The sequence below is a fragment of the Lepisosteus platostomus genome, chromosome 10 (genome assembly GCF_059453375.1).
Source record: "Lepisosteus platostomus isolate fLepPlt1 chromosome 10, fLepPlt1.hap1, whole genome shotgun sequence".
Classification (NCBI taxonomy): Eukaryota; Metazoa; Chordata; class Actinopteri; order Semionotiformes; family Lepisosteidae; genus Lepisosteus; species Lepisosteus platostomus.
Genome location: NC_142620.1, coordinates 7,667,560 through 7,692,692, shown reverse-complemented (window position 1 = coordinate 7,692,692; position 25,133 = coordinate 7,667,560). Strand labels below are relative to the sequence as shown.

Here is a 25,133-nt window from a genome sequence, read left to right as displayed (position 1 = left end):
TTCCCACAAGCAACCCCAGTGGCAGCAGTCCTCACTGCCACGTCACGTCACCTCATCGCCCATTAACGGATCAGGGAAACACAAATAACCATTGTGCGTCCTGAGGGCTGACGCTGCTCCCGTTTTAATAACATGGGAATTCAGTCCCGGTGAAAATTTCCGCCACGCACAGCTCTTAAAAAACCTTTGTCATCACCAAGAGCCTGGGTGCGGATACAGCGCACTGCCTTTAAAAAAAAAAAACATGCCACACTTCCACGTGGATCTTTATCAGTGACAACAGGAGTCATCGGCTTCGCTGTACGGGTACCTCAGCACAAACGCCACCTCCACCGCATTAGGCAGCAACACCGCCACAGCGCCGACAGCCGGCCCCTGTAATTATTACACCCTGCCGACGTCAGGCTGCGTGCGCGCTGTCGTCAGCGCGCCTCCAGGCAGGGCTGCTGTCAGTGACCGGATAGAGAGCAGCAGAAGAGGGGCGTTTTGCGTGTCTGCGCGGCGCGCCACTCGGTTTCACAGATTTACAACTGATCGGCAGTCACTCCAGATGTGAATTTCTACTCGCTCTTTTACTTTTCGGGTGTCGGGAGCCGGCAAAGGAGTGAAGGGACCTTTTTTTCCCCCCTTCCGTTTCTCCTGGGCAGTGAAAACTCTACCCAGCGGAGAGTCATATGCTGTGCATGACTGAGAGTGCCGTATTAGCTGGCCAGTCTTCGGCAGTGGGGCACCACTGATTACACAAGCCAAGCCTGTGTGTGTGTGTGCGATTCACCGCTCGCTTGTTTGTTGTGTTTGTTTTGGGTTTTTTTTTTAAAAAAGAAACATGGCTACTGCAATAAAACCGGGGCTCCGGCAGCTCCTCGAATACCTCCAGGACCCGCACAAGGTGGCGAGCTTCCAGCGCATCTGCGGCGTCAGGGGGACCTTTGCCGACGCTTGGAGCGACCAGACCCTGCGGAACGGCGACTGCAGCAGCCACGGGGACTCGGGGAGAAACGCGGGCAAGGGGGAGCCGGAGGATGGGCAGACTGGGGGTCCCCGGCTGCGGGCAGCCGCCTCACCTGGGAGTACTGTCAAGCGGGGGGGCGCGAAAAACGGCCTCCAGAACGGCTTTGCGCCGACCCCCGCAGCAGCGGGCGAGACAGCCGGGCACGCCGCGGCCAGCGATGGCGGGGACCGGGAGAGGCTGGGGGGCACCGCTCCGGGGGGTTGCTCTGACCGCCCCGGCCGGAAGGAGTGGGTGAACGGCGAGGCCAGGACGAAGCCCCTGCGCAGGAACTCCCTGACCGGCGAGGTCGGGCAGGAGTTTGTGATCGAGAACCGACTCCTGTACTACCTGTTCACCTTCGGCACCGAGCTGGGCAACGAGCTTTTCTACATCACCTTCTTCCCCTTCTTCATCTGGAACATCGACGCCTATGTGAGCCGGCGGCTGATCGTGATCTGGGTGTGGGTCATGTACCTGGGCCAGTGCACCAAGGACATCATCCGCTGGTCCCGGCCCTCCTCGCCGCCCGTGGTCAAAGTGGAGATGTTCTACAACTCCGAGTACAGCATGCCCTCGACACACGCCATGTCGGGCACTGCCATCCCCCTGGGACTGTTCCTCTTGACCTATGGCAGATGGGAGGTAAAGTGGCTGTTTTGTTATTCATGCCTGTAGGCATGTACGTATTTACCTGGCTGTGACAGCGCTGTTTTGAGTAAGAGCCGGGGAGGCAGCAGATGGTTTAATGAATACGTTATTAACTGCTGCAGAGTGACAAAACTGGCAGGGCTTGGGATTGTGTCCGGAGGTAAAGTTACACCAACTTTCCCTGTGCATCGGACTGCTTATCCCGGGACGATGCACCGGCACACTTGACTAATTCTAGCAGCATGTTAGATACCACCGCGCGTATAGCAGCAGTCCTATTGAAGGCTTTCCTGTGGGAAAGTTTCAGGTGAGACGGGGTTGCAGTGTCCCTGATTTCCACCACAGGATGTGACAGCTGAAGTTTCGCTCGCCGGATTCTTGCCCTGCCGCTGTCGCAAGGCGACACGGTTGCACAACCGGCTCCTTCTGTCTCGGCCCCAGGTGGTCCAGCTGGCCCTGCCTGATGCCTGCGGCTCTCCGTGCGCTCCCTTCCTGCACCTCCCCGTGGAACGCGCGCGCACGTGACGCAAGGGCACGGCTTCGACAGCATCGCCCCGGCACTTCCGACACGCTGATCTGCAGAAGTGCCATCAGGCGCAGGCCGCCCTCTGTGCATATACATAAGGAACATCTCATCATTTGATTAGCAGAGTGCCAGAAAAAGCATCACCCCCCCCCCCCCCTCGCATGTGATGAGCTCTTGGAGGGCTGCGGTGTGGTGTTGGAAAGGTGTTTGTGACAGACCGGCTGGCAGCACGCACACCTTCCTGTGGGCCTCCGCTGTCCTCTCCGGTTACACTCCTGTCAGGGTGAAAGGCTGGAGCAGTTCGAGCAGGTAGCATGCGCTGGCTGTAAAGGAACAAGTAAAAATGTATTCCAGGCTGAAAGAGGGGAAAAGAAACGCAACGTTTCGGCTGTGGAGTCTTCTTCGGGTGTCTTCAGGCGGAAGACCTGGAGAGGACAGAGTGGACACCTGAAGAAGGCTCCACAGCTGTAACGTTGCGTTTCTTTTCTTCTCTTTTCAGCCTGGAATAAACCTTTACTTGTTCCATAGTTGAAGGCTCAGTACAAGTAAGGACAAGCAGCAACGATGCATCTTGATCGAGTCTGGAAAGATCAGGGCTGGTGACCGGTGTGATCCCAGCTTCGTGAGGAAGGACAGGTGTCCAGAGAGCCATGAGTTGTGAGCGGACGTGGTCTTCGGCTAAGTTTGGCATCAGGCTCGGGCAGCTGGGTAAAAACCAGGGGGCTCTTTGAGATTAGGTGCAGCCGTGGCTCGGAGTTGAGGTCGGGGGTGTGTTGCGAGAGCTGGTCAGTGTGAGTGCTGGTCTGTAACCTGCAGGGAGGGGGAGATCAGGCCTGACCGGTGTTACACACTCTTGAGAAGCATGGTGGTAGGAGAGAGAACCCGCCACGTGCAAACGATCTGTCACCTCTTGCATAACTCGCTTTCTCAAAGCGCGTGGAAGGGACCAGGCGCGGACAGCCTGTTCAGGAAGCAGGCTGAGCACGAGTTGGGGTATGACTTACTTGGTGTGCCTGTGTGAGCGCCTTAGTTCACTTGGAAGGATCTGTATTTCAGAGCTGGAAGCCAGGTTCTGGGTGCTGTCTTTTCGTGCTCCTCAGGTGAAGTCTCTGCAGAGTCACTAGGGCATCAGTGTGGCCAAAGAAGGGGTAACGTCACCCCCCTCTGCAGGGACAGCGTTTCCTTCATCTTTCCTTAACTGACATGTCTATCACCTATAAAGTCATATACTCTATATATATAAAACGCATAGTTTTTCTTAGTATGCAAAGTGTATCTTCCAGTTACAGTCTGTATGTTCTCCCTTTGTTTGTGTGGGGTTCCTTCAGGTGCTCTGGTGCTTTCCCAAATCCAAAGACTTGCTGTTAAAAATAGATGGAGGGTTACACATGGGATAACATTAAGGGTCTGTTTTTACTATGAGCTACGACCCTCTGATCAATTTGACCCTTTTGATAGCAGTGTTATGATCAAATAAATAGTAAGTGTCCAGGTCGGCTTACAAGTGTTGCTGCAGTACACTGAAGGGGGGAACAGGGGTCTCACTGTACAGAGAGCAGTGGGAGAGGAGGGTGGGTGTGTGTCAGAGTGTTCAGACTGCAGGAAATCAGCATTTCTGCGGTGCTGATGTCACAGTCAGGCCTGTGAGTGCTCTCCGTAGCCCACGTTTCCTCTGGTTGTCTGCCATATAATGAGGAAGTGAAAGCCCCAGTTCTGCCCTAACAAGACTTTGTTTTTACTTTTTCATGTTTTTGGTGCTTTCAGAAGAATTTCCTTTCCCTCAGTCTTCACATTTGTCTCATACATGCTCAGTGTCGCTTTTATGATTTCTAGTAAATAGCTGATAAGGCAACTACAAAGCAGGCATTCAGCATTCATGTGCAGGCTAGTTACTTGAGAATTGTATATTATATGGCTCATTACATGCACATTTTTAATTGGTGACTTCTTGTATTTGCATGTTCTCTGCTTGTGCATAAGTTCTCCTTTCACATACCTTTCACATCTCTGTGCCCCAAAAGTCCGTCAGCTTTCCTCCTTGTGCAAAGTGAGGACAAAAGGAGAAGTGTTCGTAACTCCTGTAACAGCACGGTCTTTCCTAACTCAGTGCGCGTGATCAGGCATTGACCCCTAGTTTTGCTCTTCTTCGCTGTGGGCGGCGCACCACGCCAGCTCTCCCTCTGCACCTCCTATGTGCCTCCATAGGCCCCTCTCTGGATTCTGCCTGTGTGGTGGATGGTTTTCACACAGGTGGGTTGTGTCAGTGATTTGGAATGCAGGCAGCATTCAAGCCCATGCAGGAATTCAGACCTGACTCGCTGCAGACTTTCAGTTATTGCATCCAGATGTTCCACGGTGAGGGAAGAATGCCCCGAACAAAGTCTCATCTTCTGCCGAATGATCGCTACGGAAACAACAGTTTTATCGTACCCTAGGCTGAGAAGCAGTGGGTGATGATGAATCCTGTCCCAAGGTTTTTCCATCTGTTTTTTTTTTCTAAAAAACAGAAAACATGCACTGCTCGTGAGTACTGGAGGACTAAATTCCAGATGTCTGGAAAAACCCTTGTTGGGTTCTGTTGTGATTTGGCTGTGGGAAATTACCCAGGGGCTGCTGCCCTCCTGTTGTCCCAGCATGCAGTGCGGCGGCATGAGGGGGGTGAGGACTGACTGCCCACGTGTGAGCGAGATCACAGGGACGGCGACGAGAACCCCAGTGCGTGGCAGCTTAAGCCATCTCATGTTTATACTGAAGCAGACAAGCACAAATGACACATCTGTCTGATGATGTACATCAGGCACAGGGGTGATGTCCATAAAGTACCAAATGCATATAATGATGGCTGTGTTCCAAAAGCCTGCAGTTGGGAAAAGGGGGGAGAAACAATTGGGAATGTTTTTTAAATTCACATTTCAGATTAGTTTAACTTTGGCTTCAGCTACGGGGATTACCATAGCAAAGAAGCTGTAATTACCTCTCTGTGATTAAAGGGTATTTTTAACAATGTGGACTTAATCACTGCAAGGTGATTTTGAGGTGAGCAGTGCATGGCTTTAGCAGTGAAAGGGGAGAGATGAAAAGGCAGCAGTCATATTGTACACTTTAGGACACTTTATTTTTAGAGGAAAGGTAAAGAGCCCCTTACAGATCCACTCAGGCCCAATTACAGGTCCCCATGTTCTTTGAGGGTAACAGTTTCAGTGGTAGTGTACTCGGACTCTCAGGGGCAGTACAAGTGAGGAGAAGCCATCTGCTTCCCAGCTCCCTTTTCATTTCAGAGTAATTGCTATGACATTGAATAATAAAGTTTAGGAGGTCCCACACTGGACTATACAGTAAGTGCGCATACCGTCTTAATCCTACAAACTGACGTTTGCAGTGGATGTTCCAGTGTTTGCTGCTGGTGCAGCTTTGGTGTTAATGGATACTTTGCAGCTGATGGGGTAATCTGCTGTGTGTTGCTGTCTCGGCCTGCCGGGCGTGAGTCATGCCTCTGTCCCGGTGCCGGCTGGCTCTCCCTCTCTGCTGTCGACTACAGCAGGGCCTCTCTGCAGCGAAGAGAGCGCGGTGACCGAGAAGGTCAAGAGTCCCATAGAAGGATTTCCAAATAAAGGAGAGAGCTGCGTCAGGTCCAAGGCAGAGAGGGAGAGTGCACAGCAGTGCAGGACAAGGAAGGGAATGAGAGATTTGGCACGCACAGCCTGAGACGTTCCCTGACGTGCTTGGAAGCAGTTTTCTTTTTTGTGTCTTAGCTGCGTGGGGAAGCTTTTCGCTGGGACAGAGAATTAGCTGACTCTCAAGGGCTCAAGAACTGACTGAAGAATATTGATGGTCTGAGCGTTTTATATTAACTCGGAAAAGAGAGAAATGAAGTCGGAGCTGGCCGGAGAGTATGCTAGTCTCGTGCCAACGCTGTTGCCTTCTGGCACGCCGAAGGAGAAACTGAAGGGCCTAGCAGACCGCTGTGTGTCTCTGCCTCTTTTGCCGGCAGGAATGTAGGATCTTTTCTTCAATGTCAGATCAGGTTAGCAAATGCGTTTTACCCCCGTGTTTGCCTCCAGGTCCACCGTTTCAGCCACTCGAACAGAGATCTATTAGTAGCTGGGTATGGCCAGAATCGGGCAAAATGAAACCTCCTTTTCTCTAGCGACGGAATAGAAAGCCCTTGCTGAGTTTCGAAGCTGGGAGGATGTTAGGGTGTGCCCGCTGAACTATTTTGTGACCAATCCATGTTATTAATGTTAATTCCTTTTGGCAGTTTCTATGTCCAGTCAGGGTCCAAATCAAAGCCTAATTCGTTTTTAGTCTACAGTAGGTCCAATTGGGACTCCCATACAGTCTACATCAGGGGGGGCCAGTCTGGAGTGTCTGCAGGTTTTGGGGTCTCGTTAAAGCATCAGCTGGGAGAAGATGTTCAATTGGAACAATTTCACAATGAAAAAATATGGTATATCATAATATACGTTGTATATAATTTATATATTAGATCATGATAGTATATATCATTTACAGACATGATGATGACTCAAGGGAGAACGGAATGTACAGTACCTGTCCACTTAGAGCACTTTAAGCTCATCACCGCCTGTGGATGAGCTCTGAAAACCCGGGTGTGTCACGGTCATGGTCTCACTCACTGCTGCGGGATTGATTATTTCAGCCACAAATGGGTTCGCCGGTGTTTGTCGTGTCACCAGTGGCAGATCGGCCTAGTATTTGTCCCAGCAGTTTTGCGCATTGATTTGTTTTCCAAGCTGTTCCCCAGAATCCGAGGACTCGAGCTGGAGTAATTAGAATGCGTCGTGCCCAGTTAAGACGGTAGCGAGCTGGTTGTGTCCCGCTAAGAGCTGGGATGAAAATGGTGAACCAAAGGACACACTGGCCCTCCAGGACTAGACAGCCCTGGCCCACTTCAACAGCGGACCTGGATGTTACTGCTGATTAAAAGGAAATAAATGGGACAAGGGACCCAGAGCTGATTTTCCAAAATAAATAGAAATTTTGGAATAGATCACTGCTGAACACGTCCCTTTATGGAATAATGATCCATGATCTATGGGATGTGGGATAATGCTTAAGGATCTGAGCGATCAGATGCAGATTGTTTGTTTCCTCTGGATTAAGATGGGCACAGGCCTGGGCAGGTCTTTCCTTTGTCCTTGAGCTAGGATCACTCACCAGCAACACCTCCGGCTTATGTCACTCTGCACAGGGTGGACCCTGGATCTGTTTTGCTGCTGAAAGTGCAATTTCTGGGAATGCCAAGTGCATTCTTGCTAATCCTGTACTCATTAACCCGAGCGCTATCATGCGCAATGCTGTGATCAGCTCAAGGCGGAATCCGGCCTGTGTTTTATCACTGTCCATGTGAGTCTCCTGCAGCAGCTCAATGGAGTCGGCCTACTTCACAGCTGTTATCAGAGGATCATAAACGAAATCTAAAGCCCATTCAGACCAGCCAAGCATACTTCAGTGCCCATAAACTGTACTGCACTAGCGCATTAGAGATATTTAATGTTTTCTTGTCACTGCTTTCAGACTAATATTTTCTATTGAGCTGTAGGAGTGTTGCTGTATTGTGGTACAATCTGCTGTTTGTCATAAGCAACTGTTTATCAGGGCTCTGGCCTTCAACCGATACTATTGACGAAGTTGTCGCAGAGAAAGACGTTATTACAAGACAAGACATAATTTAGTGTGAGAAGTAGTAGAAGGATAAGTATTTTCTTTTTTCATACTGAATCTGAAGCAAATTATTTTAACATTTTATTGGAATGAACAAAACCTCTTGGGAAATGAAGTATTTTTTCACAGCTTATAGATGTGAGCTGTATCTTTACATCTCCAGTTAAAAGGCTGGGGTACTGCTTGTGATGGGGAACATCAGGTTTTCCATATGCAGGACGCCCATCTCTCGATTAGCCAGTAAGACCTGAAAGAGAACTTTTTGACTTTGACTTTGGCTCGGGAAGTGAATAACAGAATGAATGTGGTGACAGTCTGAATTGTAGCTTAATTGTAGGGATGTATATTGAAGTAACAACAGCAACGAGAACAATTAATAATTCCTAACGCTTACAGGACATAGCACTTTTCTGGACACTCCATTCAAAGAGCTTTACAGGTAATGGGGATCCCCTCCACCCCCACCAATGTGCAGCCCCACCTGGATGATGCAACAGCAGCCATAGTGCACACAGTACAATCACCACACACCAGCTCTCAGTGGGCAGGAGAACAGAGTGATGAAGCCGGTTCAGAGAGGGGGATTATTAGGAGGCCGTGACTGGTCAAGGCCAGGGGGAAATGTGGCCAGGATGCAGGGGTAACACCTCTACTCTTTTAGAGAAATGCCCTGGGATTTTTAATGACTTTGGAGAGTCTCATCCGAATGACGGCCCCTTTTTACAGTATAGTGTCCCCGTCGCTATACTGGGGCATGAGGATCCACACAGACCGCAGGGTGAGCGCCCCCTGCTGGCCCCACTAACACCTCTTCCAGCAGCAACCTTAGCTTTACCAGGAGGTCTCCCATCCAGGTACTGACCAGGCTCACACCTGCTGAGCTTCAGTGGGCTGCCAGTCGTGAGTTGCAGGGTGATATAGCTGCTGGCAAGTGTGGACAAGCGTGGACATCTCTCTGATGCCTTTCTGTGCCTGCAGCAAACTCCATGTTTAATTCAGTAACACCAACCTCCATGACCCTGACATCCCTCTTGACAAATAAGATATTTACTCGCGTCTGACAGCAAGCCTTTGGGTCATAAAGCCGTACATCCTGCTGGATTGCGAGAAATTGCCACAGGGGTCCCAGTCCTGCATCTGGCATCGATAAACAGAGCTGGTCAAGGAGAGCCGGCTACTAAAGCAGCCTCTTAGCATTCAGGAAGAGGAGGCCTGCTGTGCTGCTGTCACGCCAGGCAGCGTGGAAACACGGATCAGCGGATACGGAGATAAGCTCTGGACAAGGTAGTCTGTTTCAGCTCGACTTTGCACCTCTGGTGACGCACAGCCAATGAAGTGCCATTCTGCTGAGAGTAAGGTGACCAGAGGAACAGCCCTGATGGACTGAAAGCTCTCCTCCCATGATCAGACTTTCTGACTTGTCTGGTTCTTACTAATCAGAAGTAACAGTGATTGTGTCCCCCAGTGGTAACAGTGATTGAGTCCCCAGAATACCCCCCTTTTGGGTAAATCCTTAGTCGCATTTCCAGGAAGGAAGACATTTTGACTCGAATAACCCAGTTTGAGTGTTGTTACTCTGCCCTCACTCCTTTCTGAGAAGCAATGCAAGTGTTTCAGTACACAGACTGTGTTATAGTAAATACGTTTGTGTTAGCAGTAAGAACACTTGTTAACATTTTGTTCATGGTTCATATCAGTTGATCTGTTTAATGTAACTAGCTCTTGTGTTTTCCTTTTGGGTCGGAATCATGTTTGTCAGTCAGGTAGTGAGCTACGACTAGCCACAGGAATCGTCCACACCTGTAGCAAAGCAAGCAGTTATTCAGTTCAGTTCAGTTTGATTCAGTACGTTATTGCTATGTCAGCAACGCTGATTGGAATTTGTTGTAGTGCAGCCCAGATAAAAAGTGTAACATATTACACAGATGACATACAGAAGTGTCTAGTGGCCTCTAGATAGGAAGAGAAATCGTGAGAAAAGACGGAAATACATCCATTTAAAACAGGCCGTTCAGTCCCAAAGAGCTCACCTTTTCTTTTACAGGGCATTAATTGATCCCTACGCACTTTAAAACCACCTCCACATTTTTGTCTGCGTATTCCATGTCTTTAAATACCCTTGCACTTAATTGGAAATAACAAATAAGTTTAACTTTATCGATCCCCTTAAAAGGTTTCAAAAACCTTCAATCATGTCTCCCCTAAACTGTCCCTTTATAGGGCTGAAGAGGTTACTGTGCCTTTTTTAATCTGTCTGTCCTTTACCCCTGCTGTAAGTCCAGTGTAAACACTGTAAGTGTTTTCTGGACTGTTCCTAAAGCTCATATCTCTTTATCATGATGTGGAAACCAGTGCTGTAATGAGCTAGGCAGTGTGACGGGAGATATACATCTTCCCCGTGCTACAAAATACAAACCTTTTATTAAAGACCAGAACAAGTGAAATTCTAAATACAATTTATTTAGAATCTAAATTGTTAGATTCTGTTAATACAGTGTTATTTAGGATTTTGAATTTAAAATCACCACCAGGTGTTTCGACGGAGGCCAACAGTAGTGTTTCTTTGCACTTCTTGAAGTGAAAGTTCCTGTGCTGTACTGTGTGGTTTGATTGTGTTCCAGAGCCTATAGGGACATGCTGCCTTCTGTTTGCATCACAGGATTAGCGGAGCATCACAGGCGCTTTGGGCTGCTAAAGCCAGCACACCGAAGCTGAATGGAGCCGTGCCAGAGGGATAGGAGTTTGACATTTCTGCTGGAAATAAATTGTAACCAAACATAAAACATATGAAAGGGCAGGCAGGGGAAATAAAAAAGCTTTCCTCAGCCCTGTCACCACTGCTCTCTACTTACTTGGGTTTGGGGGTTCAGGCTCCATGTGTTCAGGGTTTTTTTCGCCTGCATGTGTGTGTCGTTGCCATAAACTGTTATCCGGTGGTAGAAGATATTTGATTCAGCAGTTCTGCCCACTGTGGAGCTCTCCCCCCCCCCCCCCCAACTGAAGGATCAGCCCCTGAAGAGGGGCAGCCTGGGGCGTCGTCAGCGTCCTCCCTGCGCAGGTGGTCAGGACAATGATCTCATCAATTATGCACCATCCCCGCGCCTGGCGGCGTGAGCTGAGATAAGGGCTCTAGGTGAACAAGTGAGCCAGCCAGTGCGGCCGAGCAGTTCTGTAGTACCCAGCCCAGCGCTGCTGGGAATTATGGCACTTGTCCATTTCTCTGAGGGAGAACATAATGAAGAGCATCTGCCCAGGCATGTAGATTTGTGCCACTCGCTGTGATTATAGGATTCCACAACTGGCTTGATGTGGATACTAAACCAGACTCGTCCCTGTGTATTTTGTGTGCTGTTCTGTAGCTTTTTAAACACCTCTGTTCTGTTGAGCCTACAGTCGGAGGTGTGGCTGCGCTGGGGCTCGGATTGCTGCTCTGCTGTGGGAGACTGTTGTACTCCCGTGTGTGACTCTGCCTCTCAGAGGGAAGGACTCATCTTATTGTACTGGGCGCTCGGGCAAAGTTGCGGCACTGGAGCGCAGCAGGGCCACGAATTGGAGTCAAATTGCCATTACTGCAGGGTAGACCAAGACTCCGATTCGGTCCACCTGGTTGTGGAATAAACCTGTATCATCTCCCAGTTTCATTCGACTCATTTGACATGGCACCAGGAATAAAAAAAAAAAAGGTGTCTCTCTTTGACTGGCAGTCTAAGCCATGTCCTGTTTTTACAAGCTGTGTTTTTTTTTTTTTTTTATTGATACCAGTATCAAGTGCTGGATGTGTGTTGCTTGTCACCTCGTTTAAAACAAATCAGATTGGCTTTCCTGCTTCATTTGTATGCTTTACCCTCGGGTTTGCAGGTCAGAAGTACAATGGAGTCTGTACATTCCTTTTCACCTATCTTTAGGATCACACACACAAACCCTCCCTCATTTCTTCCTGAGTAGACCGTCCCCCAGTTTGGGGAGCTGCCCTCCGTACCACAGCTGCTCTTATAGCCTTTTCAGCATCTTGAATGAGTTCGCCAAAGACAAGGCAGGTCACAGTGTTAGTCTCCAAGAAAGCAAAGAGATTTGTACTGTCAAGGACTACAGATACTGATATCCAAACACTGACAACTGCCTTTTTCCTTTCTCTCTCCTCCCGCCCTCTCGGCTTCCAGTACCCCTTCCTGCTGGGCCTGGCCTCGGCAGTGTGCTGGTGTTCCCTGGTGTGCATCAGCAGGATCTACATGGGGATGCACTCTATCCTGGTAAGAGACAAGATTCTGTGTGTTTTCATATCTTTAGGGGTTCCCGGTATATGCACTGACCTGAGGTGTGTAGTCACCTCAGTTAGGCCCTTCAGTGGTCTCCTGCACTAGGACAGGAACGTGCTCCAAACACAAGTTCTTTCTAACCATGGGACTAGAAAAGCAGGTCGATTTGTAGATGTTGGATCCCCAAAGCTTTTGGAGAGAAGATTCTTTGGTTCTGCAAGTCCATTAAACTACCCATGGTATGTCATTAACATCTTATAGCATCCTCTCATGCTTGGGTGTTTTATGTAAAATCTCCTCTATTGTTATTAATGTGGATGATGCACTTACATTCAAATTACTGAACTGCAAAGTATATAAGAAAAATAACCAAGGTGCAGCTGTCCCAAATAACATATGCTTCTCAACCTTTCAAAGCTTTGAAAAACAAGCAGAAGCTATCCAAACAGGATTGCAATATCTGCATTGCATCACTGCTGAGGTTATAAACAGAAGGAGGGAGGTTTTCACTCTTTCTAACCACCATTGCTGACAGAAAGTTTTTTTAGCCTTTCAGCTGTGCAAGTATACCAAGTGTATAGTGAATAGTAATATAGTAAAAGTAAATGAGGGGAGTTTATAACCCCAGAATTCAGAACTTCGCAGAATCACTGTTTGGCTGGATGCCTTACACATTCTCTGACCTGCTCTGTGCTAGCTGTTGGCTACTCTGTAGATCTGAGTACTTGCTGTCCTTGTTTTATTAACCTGCCCTAATGTACTCTTTGCCACATAGGTGTTGCTTGTGAATATTGTTCACTTTCTCCCAGGAGTCACTTGCAAAGCTCTTTTCTGCGAGTCAAAAGTTGTTTTATGACTCAATATACTAAATACAAATAATTAATATACAGTTAATTGCATTTAGTATAATTATTCATTTTCATATCATTAAGGACATTGTCATAGACAGTGGTACTCAGAAATACAAATAAAACAGGCCTATTAATTATTGCTAATAAGAACAAATGCCAAAAAAGTCACAGGAGGTAAAATTGCAGGCAGGAAGTAACTACAGGTTTAGGAGCAGTCTGTAGTGCACTGGATCACATTGAATGATCAGTGCAGAAAGTACATCTGTGTGTATTGTTTACATAGTAGATAAATCAAATAGAAATTGACACTTTAAACTGGAAACTACAAACCTAAAAAAGCTGCTGAAACAACCCAGCAGCTCCGTCTGCCCCGCTGACATCACTCTCTGCCACATCACTCAAGCAGTCAGTCGTTTTGAGTTCTGGAGTCTCGTCTTCAGGTCTCGTGATCTGCTGCAGAACAGCAAGAATTTAGTGGGATGAAAAACTATGGACTGGGACTGGGTGTGAATGAAAGCTAAGATGTCTCGCAAGAAAGCATATTCAGTCTTAATGATAATGCTCGATTTACAGTACATGTAACTGTGACACTATTAAACTGAATTGAGCACTGTTGAGTGCCAGATGCTGTAGCTGTGGGGATTATCCACATGATGAGCTGAGCGCTGTGCAGCTCTGGGCCCTGAGCCCTGCCTGTTTTATGTCATTACTGAGGTCCCTGCAGGAGACATGAAACCAATATGCCACCTTGCTAAAGTGTTAAGAGTCGCCATTATTTAAATGAGTGCCTGTCCTCTTAAAAGACTGTTTCTGTGCAATAAAAGCCTTATCATAATTCATTACATGGATCTTTCCCCTGCAATTTCCAACCGAACAAGTCAGCAGAAATAGAACAGATTTCCTTCTAGTGCCAGCTACAGTGAGAGTATGAGTATGAGTCACCACTGCCTTGCCTTTTACAGACATCTTCTGTAACACAGTAAGGTTCTGTCTGCTATAGAGAGAAAAATCTGTTCAGGTGGGGGGTCGATTTCTTTGGTTCTACAAAGCGATTTGCTAGGCAAACGCATCAAGATATGCAGACTAGACTGTTGTGCTGTAAATTAGCCAAGATCGAAAGGTTTATTAAAGCTTTCTGCCCATTTATCGGTGTATCCTTTTGAGCTATCTGTAACTGGAAAAAGACATACAGCATGTCATTGAGAAAGGCACAGACATTAGTGGGTCTATAGCATTTGTAAATCAGCCTATAGGCATTGTTGCGAACAAGAATGCTGTTTCTTCACAAGTACAGCGCTCTCTGTGGTCAGTAAGGAGTGTCTGTGCTCCCTTTACTGGACACCATTGTCATGACTTCAGAGGGGATCACACAACACGACAGCTCTCAAAGATGCCAGCAAACCCGTGCAGAGCCCAGGCTACTTTTTCACTTTTAAGGCAAACGTTCAGTAGTGCTAAGCCAAGCTTTTAGACTTCACTGGCGTGGCGAACGTCAGTTAGTGCTAGTGTTAAGAAACTAAGACAGGAAGGTGAGGCAGGAGCATTGCAAAATTTTTCTGAGGCCTCTCTGTCTTGAAGGAGGCACGCACTGAGAGCTAGCTCGTACAGTAATACAGTTCGGTAGAGTTCCTGCTGTGTTCGGGCAGAGAAAGACTTGGAAAGTCTTGAGGAGGCAGCGTTAGGATAATGTGCTGTCTAATTCTAGCTTGTTTATCAATAGCCCCAGGCACTGGGTTTCTGTCTGATGGTAACATTTTGTGGTTAGTCTCCTTGCTCTGTACGTGTAACAGCAGAGAGCCATTCTTTACTGGTGTTGTGTCAGAAGCATATAAGTAGCTTAAATGCCAGTAGAGACTGTAAATGACAGTCTTGTTCTGTGGTTTGTGTATTTAAAGAATTTAATAAATCAAGAGCTTTGACCTTAGCTCCTATGCTGTTTTCAGTTTTATCACAATCTATGATTCTGGTGGCACGTCAGAAAAGGCCTTTATCATGAAACTGTGATTGAGGTTTTTTTGTGCTCTCTGTTTACTCAATTTCTGCGTACATTAGTCTCCCTTATCTTAAGTTCCCAGGTCACAGTTTCCTCTGGTTCAGTATCCCGAGTCTCCTTCCAGCTTCCAGAATGTGATTGTGCAAGACCCACAGCTCGTTTCCAGTCAATGAGCACTTAATCACCGAGTCAGTGACACTTCTGGCAAATTCTGCTGTAGCTGGGTAGCCCTTCTGTCCTCTTAAAGAATTGACGTCTAGCATTTCTCGGTCAGTGAACCTCAGTGTTTTTACGCAAAGGGGTTAAAATCAGTAAAGTGTTGTTTCTCCTTATGTTAGCATTCATTTAAGTGCTGAGCAACGGTCTTTAGATCACAAGATTTCAAATGCATGTGAATACCCAGCCAGAGCAGGCATGCATATACAGTATATTGAAGCAAGTTAGTGCTTATTTAAGAATGGTTCCAAACAAGAGAAGGCCGTTTGGCTCCTCCAGCTCTTCAATAGTTTATTGATCCAGGAATGTCATGCGGCCAGTTTTCGATAGGAGCCAGTGTATCGGCTTCAACAACAAGGCCAGGTAGCGTGTTTCAGGTTCCCACGGACCCGTTTTATGCCAGTTTCAGGTTCAGAGGCCTGCCAGTTTACAGTATTAACGGTGTCTGTGGCTTTTCTTGGACGCGAGAATGAGGTCTCGTTAATCAGGCCTCAGAGCTGCCCTTTCAAGACCGCCGAATGGAAGAGAGAGCCGGGACCCCGTGGGGCTGGTCTGCGTGATGGGGCCTGCAGAGGCCAGAGGAAGAGCAGGTCGGGCTGGTCACGCAGGGCTGTGGGCTCCTGCGTCTCGGGGATCACAGGCAGATAGGAGAGCAGGCGCTGGCAGCACATTCACTGTCTCTGTGTGAATTGCTGCCAATGGTTTTATTGGCCCATGGACGTGGTTCATTTAATCTTGTGTGAAACACTTGGTGTTGTTAGGAAAGGAACAGACAAACAGAAAGTAACATTCAAAATAAATGCTCAGTGAAAGACAGCACTCTTGCATGTTTTATGTACGTTTAAACATACGTCCAACGAAACATGAAGCGGATCAGTATGTAATAATTGATTCAGAATTAGAAAACATTGCATGCGAAGACAGGATAAATAAAACTTGTGCAAATGTTTTACAAGGCTGCAAATGGGAAAAAAAAATAAATCAATTTGTTTTTCCTCAAAAGTATTGGTTTTCTTAGTGGCATGGTAGTGTCAGTAATGTTTCATGTTACAGTGAATGCCATAAGCTTACTGTGAAAGATGGGAAAGCTGTGAATCATCAGATGGAGATGGACTGCAGTACAGTGAAGTCTACACTCTCCTACTCCCCTGCATCACTGGGACAAAGGCAGTCCCTACCGAGCTACAACACCCCCCATTGCTCGGGGTTTTGCTTAGCTCTCCCATGTTGGCGCTCATCAGAGTGATCCCACTGGCAGCAACACATGGAGGGGCGTGGGGTCAGAGGGCAGCGAGCTGGATGGCTCTAGTCCCAACAGCGGTTGAGGCAGAATGTGTGCAGAGGTCTTGTATCACAGCTTCCCTGGAATTTCACACTCAGTTCATAAGCACTCCTCAGTACCGCTAAGAGCTCAGTGTGTCGTATGAAATGCACAGATTTCCCTTGCTTTTTTAGAAACACACATGAGATTTCAGTATAACTTAAGGCCTGTTTAAATGTTGATTTTCCCCTGCCTCATCTATAAAGGACTTTGGGAACACTGTCTGTTTTAGCTGTGAGCTTGGCTTTCCGTTGTGCCTCCTCGTCAGTCTGAGCCCTGCTGCACTGCCTGGTCAGAGGACCTCCTCAAGAAAGCACAGTTCCGTGGAGGACCAGGTCGTGGGAGATAAAAACCGCACTCTCTAAGGCACAAGCGCAGGCTGTGCTGGCTTGGCATGGGCTGGCCCTTCCTTGTGATGAAGCTCTCTAGCTCGCTGTCTCCACACTTTTCCTGCTGCAGGTCACTGAGAAGTGGGCAGTTGACCTTTGAACTGACCTTTAAACCTTTGACTGAGGTGGGCCTGGAGCGGCTGGGGCACCCTGCAGAAGCAGGGACCCATGGAGACACGTCATCCAGGCTGACATGAGAGCTGTTCTCGTGTAATGACACCCAGTGAACATGCCCAGTTTTGTGTTTTAATGACATGTAGAATAATATGGATTCTGGGTGAATTCCTCCAAAATAGTTATGAATTAGACTGTGAATAAGATGTGTCCACCAATTGCACTAAAAACAGTTGTATTTACTATTTACAAAAAAAACTGTGAATTCAAATACCTGACTCATTGGCGCTCGGTCTTGATAAATAGTCTCTTTTAGTGCAATTAATTTCAAATTCACATAAAGTATCATTCAGAAAGATACAGCATTCGCCTTAAGACACAATAAAATAACACTGAAAGTGAACAAATAGTAATGAGACTGATACTCTTCATACAAATAATTTGTTTTTGAATTTCAATTTCAGTAGCAAAGCCACAGACATTTACCTTTCATCTCACACAGTTGTTTGACTGGGCTGTTGTGTTGTATTTAAACTGAACCGTTGCTCATTTCAGGTCCAGTCGAATAGATAAATGCATGTTTGAATTCTTTTTTGTCTAAAAAGTTCATACTTTCATTCATTATAAATCCAGACAGGGATAATTGAGTTACACACTCCTGACTTTAGACAGAGCGTCTTCTAAGTGAATCCATTTAACTAATTATAATCTACTTCATTTACATACAGTCTGAGACTCCTATTGTCCCAGACAGATTGTCCTCTCCTGTTACCTGCTGTGGAGTGAATACTAGAATTAAGTGTTTTCTTCTGCGCTTTCCTTGTTCCTCTGTAGCTCATTTTCATTGGATGCTTTATCAGTCCTTGTGTACAAGTCCCTTGCTGATGCTTATCTGTTTGCAGGGATGAGTCACTAGCCTCAATTAGCCAGATATGAGAGCTGCTCTCATGTCAGTCAGCCCCATGCGAGAGCTGATTTCATTTTCCTGCAGCCCTGCAGTCGGCTTTCAGTGTGGTAGGAGACTAAAGATTAATATACAGTAGAGATATTTGAAGCCAACAGGTTTTTAAAAGGTTCAGCCTGATGTGCACAGAGCCTTAATACTTACACCATGCAATACAGTGATACTGCAATACAGAACACAGTTCAATTCATTAAAAATAGGAAATGTTGGCAGTAAGACTTTCATTGGCCACTTTTGGGCTTTCTGGATCCCAGGGATTCGACTGGCTCTTAAATTTGGACTTGGGTTAGAGTCCTCTTCAAGAGACCACATTTCTTGTGGTGCAGTATGCCTGCCCTGTCGCTCTGTGTTCAAGCTGTCGGCAGCTCTGTGCAGACTGCGTGGCTCAGTGGAGTCTGCTCTCTGGGAGGCTGAGGTGTGTGTACTGAAGGATTAATAGCATTTAGAGCACAAGCCAGCTGATCAATCCTGTCTTGTGTACAGCAGCCAAGCCAGAAAACCTATGGGGGTTTCTCTAGGATTAGAGGGATTTCAGAAAGCTCAGACCTATGTGAAGATCATTGGAGGAGGCACTCTGTCACCAAGAGTACTTTATTGCAAAAGCAGAATGCATTGCTTCCAGAGTGAGAGCCTGGCAGTAGTATATCTTTAATCTTGTCTAAAACTCGCATTTTTCCAGCTTTCTCGAATATCTCTTATTTGTGAGGTGAAAGACCAAATGGGGCTGTAAGTCATTTTTAGTCAAAATATTTCAGGCCCAAGAGGAAATCAGAATGACCAGTTGTGTGCTCATAAATAACATACAGTTAAAACCCTTCCCCAACAGTTATAGTAGAGAAGAACAGACACCAGTATAGTACTGACAGAACAAAGAGAAGGTTCATGTTCAGAGGTCCGTTGTCTGCTGTGAGTTGAAATGGACCCCAGATTTTAAATCGGAGGTCCCTGTTTGGCTGTGGTTTGCTATCAGCCTCTCAGGGACTGGACAGCGCTTGTGAAAGAGTTCAGGGGACTTTGGATCAGCCAGTTTCTGAAGAGCTGTGCTGAACAGGAACAGTATACCCAAACGCTGACATGAGAATCGTTACACACTTTTCCTCTCTCTGTAGCTTAAAATATAAAAACGCTGTATTAACACTTTATTACTCTATTAAACAATGTATTAATAGAACTGTAAACAAGAGGTAAATATATACTTTACTGAATTAAAATAAAATGTTTTTTAATGTGCAACAATAAACAATAATCCATCAATCAGTAGTATATAATTTCAGTTTGAGGGCAGGCTAGCAAAGACCCTCTCAACCTGCCATTCAGAGACTTCTTTTTGCTACCATTCATTGAGAGCTTCAGTCAGCTGAATTGTTTTTAATTGGAATAAAACGTTTTGCATAAGGTAGCATTTGCATATCCAATAGTACCTTTAGATGGTGGAATATTTCTGTGCAGGCCTTAATTTGAATATGGCTATTGTTTTTTCCCCACGTCAAAACACATCGCACCAAGGAACACGTGTGTTCACTATTTTCACGGCTGATTATGGCTGGGTCGGGGGTTCCTTCTTTGGGAGCCGTGGCCTGGGCTCTGAGTGTGATCCGTCATGCTGCTTCTGCACGACTCAAACGAGAAACGGGGAGACGCCCCAGGGCGGCGGTGTTTAATGCGTGGAAGCTGCGCTGGGCTGCTTTCCTAGCTGTTAGCCTGCCGGCGTTTTTGATGTGTGTGTGTGTGTACGCGCCGTCTGATCTGCATGTCCTCTGCTGTTGCGCAGGACGTCATTGTGGGGTTCCTGTACAGCATCCTGATCCTGGTGGCGTTCCATCCGGCGCTGGAGGTGATCGACAACTTCAACCTGACCTGCCGCTACGCGCCCCTCATCATCATCAGCCTGCACCTGGCCATGGGGGTGTTCTCCTTCACCCTGGACACCTGGAGCACGTCCCGGGGCGACACGGCGCAGATCCTGGGCACGGGGGCCGGCATTGCCTGCGCTTCCCACCTCAACTACCTGCTGGGCCTGATGCCCGACCCCCCGCTCACACAGCTGCCTTTCTCCCCGCCGCCCTTGAGCGCCGCCCTGGTGGGCAGGTGCCTCGTGCGCTTCGTGCTGGGCGTGGCCGTGCTGCTGGCCACCCGGGCCGTGATGAAGGCCCTGACCATCCCGCTGGCCTGCCGGCTGTTCCGGATCCCGTGCCACGACGTGCGGCAGGCCCGGCAGCGCATGGAGGTGGAGCTGCCCTACCGCTACATCGTGTACGGCACTGTGGGCTTCAACGCCCTGTTCCTGGTGCCCTTTCTTTTCAGCTACCTCAACCTCTTCTGATGCCGGGGAGGAGCTCCTCCCCTCTTCTCTCCACACGTCCCCCGCGTACCCCCCTCGACCCCGAGTCCCCTCGACCCCCCGGCTCCTTGCGTCTCCGGAGCCGACACGGGAGGGAGTGGATTAAATCGACCACTTCCTGCTCCCACTTGCTGCCTTTTATTGCGTTTTTGTTGATGATTCGTTTTGGTCATTGTTTTTCATTTTTGTATTTTTATGTTACCTTTTTTTTTTTAAAAAAAAAAGAAAGAAATTCTATTTCCGCAGCTTGCAGGCAGTTTGCAGAGCGGCTACCTTCAGCTGATAATGGCGTCCGGCCCGGCCGGCCTGAAAAGAAGGCACTTTTGGGATTCGGGTTCGTCGTGCGGCTCGTTGTGCCTTTTTGCTCGCAGCACTGATGAAGCGGACTGGAATCCGGGCTCTTTGGGAGAACGCATCTGGGTCGGTCCCAGCGGAAGGGCGCTGTGTACCCCAGATGGGGGTGATACAAGACTGATTACGCAAATTCATTCGTTTGGTGAAGATTCTGCATCCGGCCCCCTGCCGTTCACCACCCTGCACCCCGAGAGAACCGGCAGAAACACGGGTCTCGTGCCCAGCGGACAGAGATCCAGTCTCCACTACAGGCCATGCTAGTTCCTCCTTTAGACAAAGGCTCACCCGCCGGCCCATATCGGACATTCTTGAGTATTCTCCGTCTTCCTAATTTGAGGGATCTCTGTTAGAATAGGTATTTCGAAAAACCCGATGTACTGTATGTGGAACTGAATTTTTTATTCCTCCCAAAGGGCTCTATTCCAGTTCCCTGTGGTTTGTCTCCCACAGTGGTGCAAAACGTGTTCATAGAGCTGAAGAACAGATTTTAGTGCTGATAGGACTGTTAGGAGTGAAGCCATGAGCAAGCACATCATATGGTTAAAGGAAGCATCACTTATAATAGATTTCTTCCGGTGTGCGGCCCAGTAGACGTACCTTGACTGTGTTCGTGTTCGTGACATTGGAAGTCGCTTCCTGGTCTTCCTGTTTCCCTTTGAGTAATCTCAGTCTTTGGATCAGGGCAGGGCTGCCGGTGGCTTCCTGACTGAGCTGAAAGCCGCCTGGGCCTCGTACACTGGCTTCCTGTGGACTGAACATCTTGTATAAGAAGCTCCGTGTCGCTTCCTGGGCTAAAATCTCCAGAAAGGAGGTGGTCAGGAAAGGGGGGGGGAGTGGGGGAACTAGGAAGTATCTCTAGTCCAGAGGTCAGGCTGACCTTGAACACAAGACAACACATCACGACAAGCTGCTACCCTCATTAAGCAGGAGGGCGCTGTGGAGTTGTGGCTGCAAGTAATGCTTTTATTAATGTCATGTAAATATTGAAAGAATCTGAACACCCCCCACCCCCAAATCCCACAGTGGGCGGCATGGCATGAGAGTGATGGGAGGAGAACAAGGAGCCGCACTCTGGGTCTCGGACAATCTGGCGTCTGTCCTTCTACGGAATGCGCTGTAGAGCCGTCCCTTCCCGCGCCACCGAGCTGGTGACCAATGACCGCGAACTGGGCGATGGGCGATGGGCGCAGTTGCAGCAGCTCTGGTGGGAGGTGCTTTATCATGAGCCGCCAAGTCCGACCTGCAGGTGTCCCCCGGAGAAAGAGCACAGTCACAATGAAAACAGTTTCAATGCTGCGGTCGGATTTTAAGAAACCGCTCAGCCCATGCTGTGCGCCTCTGCTTCTGGTCTTGCTGTAGTTATCTGCTCTCATTCATGGCCTATCCCCTCACACAAGGCTCACCTGGAAAGGGCAGCTTTTGGGCATTTGAAGGTCTTGGAGAATCCAACTGAACAGGATGGAAGAGCTTATTCAGTCTTATACAGTATTCATTGTCTCGCTTCCAAAATTACCAAGCTCTTTATTGCATTTGTACGGTACATAAATTATAAGTAAATACTGTAAGACCTCATTTGTACAAAACAAAATTGTGAATTTAAAAGGGCACTGTTATTTGAAGAAGGAATATCCTTGGATTAGAAGAGATTTACAGAATGTTAACCACTAAAAGCAGGCAGGCTTTTTCTTTCAGGTTCCCTGCTCTGTGACTGCAGTGCTCTTGCCTCACTCTGTCCTCTGCTCGTGCAGAGAGGCTGCAGTGCAGCCACTCTGAGAAAAAAGAAAAGCCAGGAGTCAGAGAGGCTTTCTGTGTTTCCTTTGTTTTTTTTATTTCTCCTTGTCTTGTGCTTGTTTTGTTCCAGTGATCTCAGTGTTGGGAAAGGTGTAATTAAGAATATTGTGTCACATCTATGAATGGGATTTTACAGGGTTGGATTTCTAAAGCCAGGGTTATTTTGAGCTTGCATGCAGTTTTGTCAAGAAAAAAAAATGTGCCTTTGTTTTGCAGTTGCCTGCTGTAACTCTGCTCATTTTAATCTATGATCACATTTATGTGAAACTACTGGTTTTACAAATGTCACCTGCTAGGAAAACATATTGAATTACATTGAAATAAGGAGATGTTATAACTTGTAGTCTTCTGCAGCATAGAAACTACTTTTGATCGACTTTTCCATTGATTGAAACGCTGTGAACTGAATTTTAATCTGTTTAGGATAGCCATTCCTCTTTTAAGATTGTTTTTTATTAAATCGGTAGAAAGCAATAAAACTGAGTATCCCATCTGAGGCAGCCTTACCCTTGGACGTTACCAGTCCCCAGTGTTGTATGGATTTTATTTGGCCTTCAGATTCGACTGTTTTACTTTACTTTACAGCAAGGAAAGCCAGCAGAGCACAAAACGTCAGGTCCTAGTCTTTCACTAAGGGTTGTGAACCCAACTCAGACTCCAGCAAGCCATGTACATCCTAACAAACACAGGAGTAAACCTGGTGTCGTACAGATCAATGTGTAGTGTTTTATAGTTTTCTGCCCTTAAATCTAATCCCAGATCATTTTATTCTTCTCGCTTTTACATACATACTCTTTTTTTCTCTTGATTTTATCCAAGATGAATGTTTCCTCTCCTACCTTTACTATTCTGTTTCAAGATGAAAGTTCAGTTTTCACGGCAGACAGGAGCAGTAGTTAAAGACTATTCCTGAAGCAGTCGCGGTCAAGTAGTCACATGAGCTTGAAAGTCTGTCTCATTAGGCTCAAAACCCTGTAAGTCATCAGTTTGGTGGCAGAAGAATGTCGTCTTTGTTTGCATTTTTTTACTGTCTCTAAGTTCTTACGTGTTCCTGCCAATGCAGTGTCCAGTCCAAGCTTTGCATTGGTGCATTCTGAAGTTAAGAAAATTCAAATTTAAAGAAACTGTGCAAATGGATGGTAGCTTTTACTATGAAATGTTGACCAAAAAAAAGAAATCGTCCCCTAGTTTTGTGGAGAGGAGTACAGCTTTGTTATTCTAGATACCCTAGTGCCTTTACTGTAATAAAGTCTATGTCCAGGAGCACTGAAGCCTTCATGCATCTTCTTGTGCTTCAGAAAAGTAGGCTGCAGTTATCTTCTGAAAGAATTTTAGAATGTGTTGAAGAAGAACAATATATGAGTACATATGGGTCCATTGTGTATTCCAACTGTTATTTGTCTTTAACTACTTGATGTCTGGTCATCCTGTAGCAATTGCACTTGTAAATACAGAATTCAGTTTTGTGTGTCTTAAAGGGCATCTGTTTAAAACAACTTCTGTATCCTTTCATTGCTTTGATTTTTTTTTTTATTCTTCATTGCTCTCTTTAGTAAAATGTTTGTCCAGAATTAATGATTGGTGGCCTGCGTAATAAAATTTGCACAAAAGAGACATCTCCATATTTTGGGGACAAGCTCTTAACTGTTGTAAACAGTGTCACATTTTATTTTTAGAAACATACATTTATTTTTATATTTATATTTTTTGATCAGGCTGTGAATCAGAAGGCGTGGTGGTAATGCTGAAGGAGGTCATTGTAGTCGGTATGGAGGTTCGTCAGGTCTGATCATTCCAGAACTGACCTCCTCAGCCACACCAGACACCAGAAAGTGTCCTTGAATTGCTGCCGTCTCCAGCTGATTGACAAACGCCAAACCACCTGCTGTCGGGTGTTAGAACTGATTGACAGTTCCCTGCAGTTTTGGCATTTATATGACAGGAATCGTCAGACGAGGACTGTGGTTTGCTTAAGACGGTTTTAAAAAAGTGAGTAATCTAGAGGTAATCTGTGTCAGAACGGTCCATTGAGCTCATACTGTAGTTCCAGCTCAGGTTTAGTCAGCATTTGCTGTGGGCAGAAATCTTATTGCTGAGAACAAAAGCACAAGAATACCCACAGTACCTGTGAAAGCTCTCACAGGACTGGGTGATTTGGCACTTTCTGATTAGTGGGAACTTCAAAATGGCACGTGCTGGTAACTCACTTCAGAGCCGACAACGCGGGTGTGTCATTTCATCTCGCCAGCGCAGGGAGTATCTGGAAATTCAAATGCCGTGTGTGTACTGTATAATGTATATACAAAGCCCTGCTATATTTAAATGAGCAACCTCCCTTGCATAGGAACCTTCCCACTTCTGCATCTGTGATATAAGTGTTCTATAATTTGACCATCTGCCTCAGGCCCTGCATGATGCACACGGGCAAGCTGCCAGTTTACTACGGTGCTTGCTCTGTTTTGTGCTTGGTGTTTTGTTCCAGTGGTATTCTGTCCGTGGAGGTTGAATAAGTTGAATAAGGCGGGGATCTGTATATACACAGGGTGACGGTCAAATCGCAGAACATCAACATCCACCACCACAACCTGTTACCTTGGTTTTGTGATGCTCCAACAGTTATGAGTTATATGTCGATAACTGCAAATAGTTTTGCTTTTTAATTAGAAATAAACGGAGAAGTATACATTTGGTCA

The 25,133-nt window shown here is 46.9% G+C and overlaps 1 protein-coding gene across 1 annotated transcript; it reads left to right on the top strand.

Moving 5' to 3' along the window:
* The first annotated feature begins 458 nt into the window (after positions 1-458).
* sgpp1b (sphingosine-1-phosphate phosphatase 1b) lies at positions 459-25,133 on the top strand. Its single transcript, XM_088647861.1, has 3 exons — positions 459-1,633; positions 12,011-12,100; positions 19,726-25,133. The coding sequence occupies exons 1-3, from the start codon at positions 827-829 to the stop codon at positions 20,275-20,277; spliced, it is 1,449 nt and encodes a 482-aa protein (XP_088503987.1). The 5' UTR covers positions 459-826; the 3' UTR covers positions 20,278-25,133.

What these genes read in the sequence shown, in the direction of transcription:
- sgpp1b (XM_088647861.1), top strand. Translation starts at nt 827, where the DNA reads ATGGCTACTGCAATAAAACCGGGGCTCCGGCAGCTCCTCGAATACCTC. An exon ending in TGACCTATGGCAGATGGGAG is followed by an intron (nt 1,634 to 12,010) that starts GTAAAGTGGCTG and finishes CTCGGCTTCCAG; the next exon opens with TACCCCTTCCTGCTGGGCCT. An exon ending in TGGGGATGCACTCTATCCTG is followed by an intron (nt 12,101 to 19,725) that starts GTAAGAGACAAG and finishes GCTGTTGCGCAG; the next exon opens with GACGTCATTGTGGGGTTCCT.